At 50.0% G+C, this 10,552-nt stretch overlaps 1 protein-coding gene across 1 annotated transcript in view; it reads left to right on the top strand.

Annotated features, from left to right (window-relative positions):
- Nucleotides 1-10,552, top strand: part of spega (striated muscle enriched protein kinase a) — a 1,124,881-nt gene that overhangs the window by 1,099,663 nt on the left and 14,666 nt on the right. The window contains exons 37-39 of the mRNA XM_078551317.1: nt 2,449-2,571; nt 3,497-3,664; nt 7,557-7,743. Of these exons, the coding sequence (XP_078407443.1) occupies nt 2,449-2,571; nt 3,497-3,664; nt 7,557-7,743 (478 nt within the window). The remainder of the gene's footprint in view (nt 1-2,448; nt 2,572-3,496; nt 3,665-7,556; nt 7,744-10,552) is intronic.

Below are 10,552 nucleotides of genomic sequence, written 5' to 3' on the forward strand. Positions count from 1 at the left end.
AGTGAGTCGGTGAGTGAGTGAGCCAGTGAGTGAGTGAGTTAGTCAGTGAGTGAGTGGGTGAGTGAGTCGGTGATTTAGTCTGTGAGTGAGTGAGTGAGTCGGTGAGTGAGTGAGTCAGTGAGTGAGTGTGTGAATCGGTGAATGAGGCATTGAGTGAGTGAGTGAGTGAGTCGGTGAGTGAGTCTAAAGTAAGTGAGTGAGTATGTCGGTGAGTATGTGAGTGAGTGAGTGGGTAAGTGAGTGGGTGAGTGAGTCGTTGAGTGAGTGAGTGAGTCGGTGAGTGAGTCGGTGAGTGAGTCGGTGAGTGAGTAAGTGAGTGAGTTGGCGAGTGAGTGAGTGAGTCGGTGAATGAGTGAGTCGGTGAATGATTGAGTCAGTGAGTGAGTGAGTCAGTGAGTGAGTGAGTGAGTCGGTGATTTAGTCTGTGAGTTAGTGAGTGAGTGATTGAATCGGTGAATGAGTCATTGAGTGAGTGAGTGAGTCGGTGAATGAGTCTAGAGTGAGTGAGTGAGTGAGTCGGTGAGTGAGTTGGTGAGTGAGTGGGTCAGTGAGTCGTTGAGTGAGTCGGTGAGTGAGTGAGTCGGTGAGTGAGTGAGTGAGTCAGTGAGTGAGTGAGTGAGTCGGTGATTTAGTCTGTGAGTTAGTGAGTGAGTGATTGAATCGGTGAATGAGTCATTGAGTGAGTGAGTGAGTCGGTGAATGAGTCTAGAGTGAGTGAGTGAGTGAGTCGGTGAGTGAGTTGGTGAGTGAGTGGGTCAGTGAGTCGTTGAGTGAGTCGGTGAGTGAGTGAGTGAGTCGGTGAGTGAGTGAGTGAGTGGGTGAGTGAGTCGGTGATTGAGTCTGTGAGTGAGTGAGTGAATGAGTGAGTGAGTCAGTGAGTGAGTCGGTGAGTGAGTCAGTGAGTGAGTGAGTGAGTGAATCGGTGAATGAGTCAGTGAGTGAGTGGGTGAGTTAGTCGGTGAGTGAGTCAGTGAGTGAGGGAGTAGGTGAGTGAGTCGGTGAATGAGTGAGTGGGTGAGTGAGTGAGTCGGTGAGTGAGTCGGTGAGTGAGTGAGTGGGTGATTGAGTGGGTCGGTGAGTGAGTCAGTGAGTGAGTGAGTGAGTCGGTGAGTGAGTTGTTGAGTGAGTCGGTGAGTGAGCCGGTGAGTGAGTGAGTGAGTCCGTGAGTGAGTGAGTGAATGAGTTAGTCAGTGAGTCAGCGGGTGAGTGAGTCGGTGATTTAGTCTGTGAGTGAGTGAGTGAGTGAGTGAGTCGGTGAGTGAGTGAGTGAGTGAATCGGTGAATGAGTCATTGAGTGAGTGAGTGAGTCGGTGAGTGTGTGAGTGAGTGGGTCAGTGAGTCGTTGAGTGAGTCGGTGTGTGAGTGAGTGAGTGAGTGAGTCGGTGAGTGAGTGAGTGAATCAGTGAATGAGTCAGTGAGTGAGTGGGTGAGTCGGTGAGTGAGTTGGTGAGTGAGTGAGTGGGTGAGTGAGTGAGTCGGTGATTGAGTCAGTGAGTGAGTGAGTCGGTGAGTGGGTGAGTGAGTGAGTGAGTTATTGGGAGAGTGAGTCGGTGAGTGAGTCGGTGAGTGAGTGAGTGAGTCTGTTAGTGAGTGAGTGAGTCGGTGAGTGAGTGATTGAGTGAGTGAGTCGGTGATTGAGTGAGTCGGTGAGTGAGTGAGTCAGTGAGTGAGTCAGTGAGTGAATGAGTCAGTGAGTGAGTGAGTCAGTGAGTGAGTGAGCGAATCGTTGAATGAGTCAGAGAGTGAGTGAGTGGGTGAGTGAGTCGGTGAGTGAATCGGTGAGTGAGTGAGTGGGTGAGTGAGTCAGTGGGTGAGTGTGTGAATCGGGGAATGAGTGAGTCGGTGAGTGAGTCGGTGAGTGAGTGTGAGTGAGTGGGTGGGTGAGTGAGTGAGTGAGTGAGTGAGTGAGTGAGTGAGTCGGTGAGTGAGTCGGTGAGTGACTGAGTCGGTGAGTGAGTCGGTGAGTGAGTGAGTGAGTCGGTGAGTGAGTCAGTGAGTCGGTGAGTGAGTGAGTCGGTGAGTGTGTCAGTGAGTGAGTGAGTCGGTGAGTGAGTCGGTGAGTGAGTGAGTCGGTGAGTGTGTCGGTGAGTGAATGAGTCGGTGAATGAGTCGGTGAGTGAGTCGGTGAGTGATTCGGTGAGTGATTCGGTGAGTGAGTCAGTGAGTGAGTGAGTCGGTGAGTGAGTCGGTGAGTGAGTCGGTGAGTGAGTGAGTCGGTGAGTGAGTGAGTCGGTGAGTGAGTCAGTAAGTGAGTGATTGAGTGAGTCTGTGAGTGAGTGAGTGAGTCGGTGAGTGAGTGAGTGAGTCACTGAGTGAGTGAGTGAGTGAGTGAGTCACACTGAGTCACAGTAGCAGCCGCCTGCATTGAGTTCGAGAGACATTGGGAGGAAGATCTCGAATCTGAACTTGTTCCTCCAAACTACATCCAGCTTTTGATCTGTTTCCCAGGCCTCCCAGGACGTCCAGGACCCCCTGAAATTCCTCAAAAATATCTGAACACAGCCCTCATCCTGTGGAAGCCAGCAGACACCCCAGGCCCTTGCAGCTACACACTGGAACAGAAACGCTTTGGTAAGGACTCCACCCGCTCAGGACAGGAAGACTAGGGTTCTCAGGGCCTTTGTATCCCGTACACGTCTCTGTGTTAGCTAGTGCTGAGAGCAAACTGTGCGGCCATAATTGTCGAGCAACTGTTTACTACAGAGGAAGACTCAACAGGAAATACCTAACCACTCCAGGTGGGTTTCATCGTAAGAGCATTGGAAAGGAGAAAGGACACAAAGAGGCCATTGAAGCCCCCATCTATCCAAAATTCCCACATTCCCAGTTTAGTGTCCAACTTTGTCTCTAGCATGAAGACCACCACCATTACATCACCTGACTCTTCCCATCTCAGCTCATCCATTGTTGAGACCCTCATCTATGTCTTTGTTACCTCTAGAGTCAAATATTCCATTGCCCTCTAGGCCAGCCTCCTAGGCTCTACCCTCCTTAAACATAAGATCATTGAAAACTCTGCTGTCCGTGTCCTAACTTGCACCAAGTTGCACTCACCCATTGACTCCCAGTCCTGAAAATTCTCATCCTTTTTCTTCATCTCTTCATGGCCCCTCCCTATCTCTGTAACCTCCTGCAGTCCCAAAGCTCTCCGAGATCCCTGCACTCTTCTAATTCTGGCCTCCTGCAGGCTTTCCGTTTCCTCTGCTCTACCCGTGGAGGTTGCACCTTCTTCTTCCGAGGCCCTAGACTCTGGAATTCCCACCCTAAAACTCACCCTCTCTCTCTCTCTCCCTTCCTTTAAGATGCTCCTTAAAACTTCCTTCATTGACCAAGCTTTTGATCACCTGTCCTAATATCTGCTTATGTGGCTCGATGTCACGGCTTATCCGATTATCAATCCTGTGAAGGGCTTTGGGGATGTTTTACTATGTCAAAGGCGCTATATAAATGGAAGTTGTATGTTTGCTTAATGGAAATTATTGACTTCTTGTGACAGGAGAGGACAGCTGGAAGGTTACCTCAGCTGGAATCACTGACTGTTTCTTCAATGCCACGGAGTTAACAAGTGGCACCATCAAGTTTCGAGTGGCTTGTGTCAACAAAGCTGGTCAAGGCCCCTACAGTCAAAGTTCAGAAAGGATCGTTATTGAGGATGAGAAAGCGGGTATGTAAGCTTAGTGTGAGCCTGTGTGATCAATGGGAATGATGGGGCCGGGGGTGGGAATGCTCCGTGCATTGAGAAATCATCTAACACTCAGGGGACAGGTCCACTGCTGCCCAAACCTCGAGGTGGAGCACAGATATCCCCATTGCCCCCTCGTGTGTGCCCCAGCTGATGGGGTTGGGTTGGGTGGGGTGGGGTTGGGTTATATTGAGCTGGGTTGGGTTGGTTTTGTTGGGCTGGATGAGGTTAGCTTGGATTGGGTGGGGTTGGGTTGGATTGGGTGGGATTGGATTGGCTTGGATGGGCTTGGGTTAGATTGGGTTGGGTTAGGTTGAGTTTGAGTTGGGTTGCATTGGGTAGGATTAGGTTGGATTGGGTGGCATTGTCTTGGATGGAGTTGGGCTGGGTTGAGTTGGGCTGGGTTGAGTTGGGCTGGGTTGAGTTGGGCTGGGTTGAGTTGGGCTGGGTTGAGTTGGGCTGGGTTGAGTTGGGCTGGGTTGAGTTGGGCTGGGTTGAGTTGGGCTGGGTTGAGTTGGGCTGGGTTGAGTTGGGCTGGGTTGAGTTGGGCTGGATTGGATTGGATTGGATTGGATTAGTTTAGTTTAGTTTAGTTTGAGTTGAATTGGATTGGTTTGAGTTGGATTGGTTTGAGTTGGGTTTGGGTAGAATGGGTTGGATTGGTTGGTGTGGATTGTCGTGGATGGGGCTGGGGTAAAATGGGTTGGGTTGAGTTGTGTTCGGTTGGATTGGATTGGTTTGAGTTGAATTGGATTGGTTTGAGTTGGATTGGATTGGTTTGGGTTGGGTTTGGGTAGAATGGGTTGGATTGGTTGGTGTGGATTGTCGTGGATGGGGCTGGGGTAAAATGGGTTGGGTTGAGTTGTGTTCGGTTGGATTGGATTGGATTGGATTGGTTTGAGTTGAGTTGGATTGGTTTGGGTTGGGTTTGGGTAGAATGGGTTGGATTGGTTGGTGTGGATTGTCGTGGATGGGGCTGGGGTAAAATGGGTTGGGTTGAGTTGGGTTTGTTGGTATGGATTGAGTTGGATTGGGGTGGTTGGATTGGGAGGAGTTGGGGTGGATTAGGATGGATTAAGTTAGGTGGGTTGGTAGAATTGGGGGCTTCGTGGGTGGGGTTGGATTGGATTTGGTTGCATTGTTTTAGATTAGATTGGATTGGGTTGGTTTCAGTTGCGTTAGGTTGGGTTGGGTTTGGTCGGATTGGGTTGGGTTAGTTTCAGTTGCATTAGGTTTGGTTGGGTTTGGTCGGATTGGGTTGGGTTAGTTTCAGTTGCATTAGGTTGGGTTGGGTTTGGTCGGATTGGGTTGGGTTGGTTTCAGTTGCATTAGGTTGGGTTGGGTTTGGTTGGATTGGGTTGGGTTAGTTTCAGTTGCCTTAGGTTGGGTTGGGTTTGATCGGATTGGGTTGGGTTAGTTTCAGTTGTATTAGGTTGGGTTGGGTTTGGTTGGATTGGGTTGGGTTGGGTTCACTTGTGTTTGGTTGGATTGGGTTTGGTTGGGTTCAGTTGTGTTAGGTTGGGTTGGTGATGCTAGGCTTCCTGTCAGCTGCGGAGGGTAACCATCCAGCTAGAGGGAGTGAAGGAGTGTCCTGATTTTCATTGGTTAAACATATCTTTACCCAATACCAGGCAATGGATCTTCTGCCAGTAGGGCCTCCTTCTGCCAACTTGTCCAAAATGAGGTGCTGATTACAAACATACTTCAGTCACCCCTGTGCTCACTGACCTACACTGGCTCCCAGTCCAGCAATGCCTCAATTCTAAACTTCTCATCCTTGTTTTCAAACCCCACCCTGGCCTTGCCCCTCCTTAACTGTTGCCTCCTCTCGCCCCACAGCCCTCCAAGATCTCCTGTCCTCCAATTCTGGCCTCTTGCATATCCCTGATTTCCATTGTTCCACCATTGGCAGCTGGGCATTCAGCTACCATGACCCTAAGCTCTGGAATTCCCTCCTTAAATCTCTCCACCTCCTTTAGGATGCTCCTGGACACCTACCCCTTTACCGAGCTTTTGGCATCTGTCCTAATAACTCCTCATGTGACTCCAATTTTTATTTGCTACTACTCCTCTGAGGAGCGTTGGGGATGGTTTCCTACATTAGAGACACTGTATAAATGTATCTGCCAACCTAAAGGTTCTGGAAAGCGATCAGCATCAAAAACCCCAGCAACTTTATGACTTCCCAGTCCAGGGGCTCTGAGGTCAGCAGTTATGCTCCACTATTGCCACCCTGACTGAGCCCAATCCAAAAGGAGCAACTGTGACTTCCTGGTTTGCCCAGCTCAGTTCCAGAGCCTTCACCAGCCAGTTGTTAATCCTGGCTCAATGGGGAGCACCCTTACCTCTAAGTCACAAGTTTTCAAGCCACACTCCAGAGACTCGTGCGTTAAGCCTAGATTAATTCTCCTGGTGCAGTACTGAGGGAGTGCTGCAGTGCCTAAGGTGCTGCCTTCCTGCTGAGATGTTAAACTGAGGCCCCAGCTGCCCTCGCAGGTGGATGTAAAGATCCCATGGCTGTATTTGAAGTAGAGCAGGTGAGTTTCCCCCTAGTGTCCTGGCCAATGTTTATTCATCAACACCATTCACTAAATTTGGTCATTATCACATTGCTGTTTGTGGGAGCTTGCTGTGCACAAACTGGCTGCTGCATTTCCGACACTACAACAGTGATAACACTTCATAAAGCACTTCATTGGCTGCAAAGCAATTTGGATCATGAAAGGCGCTACATAAATGCAGAAGTTCCTTCTGAATCCCAATTAAGCAATATTGCCAAAAACACAGATGGTACCCAGAGAATATGTTCCTCATCACCCAAGTTCTGTCTTTCTTTCCCACTGCCTTTGCTGGAGGGTTTAGTCATTACCTGTGATGTCTATTTAATTCTGAGTCTTTTGTCTTTCCATTACAGAGCAACAGCTTCCAGCCAGCCCTGCGATCTCTCCGGTGCCCGTCTATTCTGCGATAGTGACACCGGCCCCCATCCTAGGACCCTCGCTGGTGATCTCCCCAACCACCGCCTCCCCCATTTCATCCACTGTCAGCCCTGCATCTTCAAAGTTCACCCCTATCCCATTAACAACAGTCTCCCCCATACCAACAAAGACAGCCATCCCAGCTCCATCAACCGTCTCCTCCGCCCCCTCGAAATTTGTCCCTTCCCCAACAAAGACAGTCTCCCCTCCCCCAACAAAGACAATCTCCCCTCCCCCAACAAAGACAATCTCCCCTCCCCCAACAAAGACAGTCTCCCCTCCCCCAACAAAGACAGTCTCCCCTCCCCCAACAAAGACAATCTCCCCTCCCCCAACAAAGACAGTCTCCCCTCCCCCAACAAAGACAGTCTCCCCTCCCCCAACAAAGACAATCTCCCCTCCCCCAACAAAGACAGTCTCCCCTCCCCCAACAAAGACAGTCTCCCCTCCCCCAACAAAGACAGTCTCCCCTCCCCCAACAAAGACAGTCTCCCCTCCCCCAACAAAGACAGTCTCCCCTCCCCCAACAAAGACAGTCTCCCCTCCCCCAACAAAGACAGTCTCCCCTCCCCCAACAAAGACAGTCTCCCCTCCCCCAACAAAGACAATCTCCCCTCCCCCAACAAAGACAGTCTCCCCTCCCCCAACAAAGACAATCTCCCCTCCCCCAACAAAGACAGTCTCCCCTCCCCCAACAAAGACAGTCTCCCCTCCCCCAACAAAGACAATCTCCCCTCCCCCAACAAAGACAGTCTCCCCTCCCCCAACAAAGACAGTCTCCCCTCCCCCAACAAAGACAGTCTCCCCTCCCCCAACAAAGACAATCTCCCCTCGCCCCTCGAAGTTCATCCCCGCTGCCCCCTCCCCTGTTACCCCGTCAGTCTCCCCGTTCTCAGCCGCCATCTCGCCCATGCCGGCTTCCTCAGCTGCTGCCGCTTCCCCCAGCGTCTCCCCCGTGGGATCGGACGTGTCGGTGATGCCCACCAGGATCTCGCCCACCTCCAAAGCTGCTGATGGCGCCGCCATGGGACTGAGGCACGGTGTCCCACAGAAACCCTACACGTTCATGGAAGAGAAGGCCAGGTAAAGCCGTGCAGCCACACGGGGAGCAGCAGCGTCCAAAGGGGCGCTGCCGCCTCAACAATAACAGCCGCTTGCATTTGTATGGCGCCTTGAAATTCGTCAAAATGTCCCAAGGCAGCGTTTTGCAAACGAAGTTTCGATACTGAGCCACGTAAGGACTAGCTTGGTCAAAGCGGTACGTTTTAAGGAGCGTCTTAAAGGAGGAAGGAGAGGATGAGACATGGAGAAGCGTGGGGCGGTGGGGTTAGCTCCAGAGCTCTGGGCCTAGGCAGCTGAAGGCATGGCCACCACTGGCGGAGACATTAAAATCAGGGATGGGCAACAGGCCAGAGTTAGAAAAGGGTGGAGATCTTCGACACCCAGAGAGTAGTGAGAATGTGGGATACGTTACACAGTGGGGGCCGATGGCAATGATACATTTAAGGGGACACTGGAGAAGCACATCAGGGGGTTTTGTCCGTCTGAGAGGACAGAGGGTTTAAAGTTTCATCTGAAATTTGGCACCTCCCACAGAGTCGCACTCCTTCGGCAGGCAATTAATCCGACTGTCCCGACAACCCTTTAGTCTCCTTAAAACCGGTATCGAAAAGTTCACAATCCCCTCGGGTCTGTGAGGCTGAGAGGATGGATAGGATATGCTGACTGGGTGAGGTAAAGTAGGGTGGGAGGAAGCTCATGTGGAGACAAACACCAGCATGGACTAGTGGGGCCGAATGGCCTGTGTCTGTGCCGTAAACACTGTGTGACAATCTCTGGGATGGGCTTGCTCCATCAGTCACTCCACCAGAGAGTGTGCAATGGTGTCAGTGCTGTTTGCTAAGGGCAGTGAGCACTCATCCACCACAGACCCATCCCCAGTGTGCCCCATGCCCCAAGGTGGATAAGCCTCACCCAGCACCAGGGATGGGGGTGGGGAGTTTCTCGAAGCATCCCTCCTCCCCCTTCCCCGCCACAGCCCCCAAACGCTGGTTCGGCCCTCCTTCCCTACTGCCTCTTTGGGGCTTCACTCAATATCACTCACTATCTCCATCCTGGGGGTTACCATTGGCCAGAAACTGAACTGGACTAGCCATATAAATACTGTGGCTACAAGAGCAGGTCAGAGGCTGGGAATCCTGTGGTGAGTAACTTACCTCCTGACTCCCCAAAGCCCGTCCACCATTTACAAGGCACAAGTCAGGAGTGTGATGGAATACTCCCCACTTACCTGGATGAGTGCAGCTCCCACAACACTCAAGAAGCTTGATGCCGTCCAGGACAAAGCGTTTGATGTTTGCAATGGGGTACAAGGGTTTTGTTTACCCCTCACTTCAGGATCAAACACAAGATTGAAGTTAACAGAAGATACATTGTTAATGTATCTACTACCTTTACCCCACCCCGGCAAGGTAAAGGTGTTTCCTTGAACTTATTGCTAGCTTAGAATCTCAAAATCAAAGAAAATTTCAAGCATTAGAGGAACATAGTCTCAGACTGGGTCCTCAAATAAAAAGTCCTCTCCCCTGGGAATCTCTAATTCAACAAAATGATCATAGGACAGAATATTCATGGAGATATGTTAGAGCCAGAATGAATTATTGTGGAATTTCCCAATATCAGCCCTTCAGAGTCAAACTGTAAGAGTATTGTGATTATGTGAGTCCTCGAGATAACATAGATTTGAAACTACAACCCCTTATAGGTTCCATTAATACATGTTTTTTTATTGAAACCAATTATAGGTTACAGTTTATGCAAAAGGATTATAGACTAAAGCTAATCATAACCTGCCAATACGTTTGTAAAATACATGCTATTTTTAATCTACCGTTGTCAGCAATGTTATTGGAGAGTCAAACAAGTATTGATTTAAAAAGATTATACTCATAATCCAATATGATTGCTTAATTGGAAGTGTCTTTACCTCATGAAGATAGGGAGCTCAAGCTAAGCTAGGACTCAACCTATGTCCAAAGATGGCTGACTACTGACTAAAATGTCTCCTTCACCATGTGTCTTTTTGATGGAAATTTTAACAGTGACCAAAAAGACTTCTATAGTCCATTGTATACTTCTGAAAAGAGACAGTGGCGTAGTGCTAATGTCACTGATTAGTAATCCAGAGGCTCGGGCTAATGCCCTGGGGACATCCTGACCACTCACCATCCTGACTTGGAAATATATCGGCTGTTCCTTCACTGTCGCTGGGTCAAAATCCTGGAACTCCCTCCCTAACAGCACTGTGGGTGCACCTACACCACATGGACCGCAGCGGTTCAAGAAGGCAGCTCACCCACCACCTTCTCGAGGGCAATTAGGGATGGGTAACAAATGCTGGCCTTACCAGCGACACCCACATCCCGTGAAGGAAAAAAATCGACCTTGCCGTCCCCCACAGGTTAGCCGACAGTGAGACCTCAAACACTTGTTAATAAAATACAGCCTGCAACACTCAGCATTCACAAAGCAAACCCTTGGCAATTAACATTAAAACAGGAGCCACTGGCCGGTTTCTAACCCGTTCGCCGGTCACATGGACTGTCCTCTGATAAGAATGGGAAATGAAGCAAATAATTCACCGGGAAGACTCGGTGAGTGAATCCATCTCCAAATGTTTCAGACGCAGTGAGCCGCTGGTTCAAGTCGTGCAATCAAAAGCGGCAACCAATTTATGCACAGGAAGATCCCGCTATTCTGCAACCACTGAATCAAAATGAAAGCATGGTTTCCCGGGTTCTCCTGAGAGCAGGAAAGTGGAAGAGGAGATTTCACACAGCTCTTTAAATCATAAAGGCTTCCAATAGAATAAAAGCAGAAAGTGCTGGAAATA

The sequence above is a fragment of the Cetorhinus maximus genome, chromosome 11, assembly GCF_964194155.1.
Source record: "Cetorhinus maximus chromosome 11, sCetMax3.hap1.1, whole genome shotgun sequence".
NCBI lineage: Eukaryota > Metazoa > Chordata > Chondrichthyes > Lamniformes > Cetorhinidae > Cetorhinus > Cetorhinus maximus.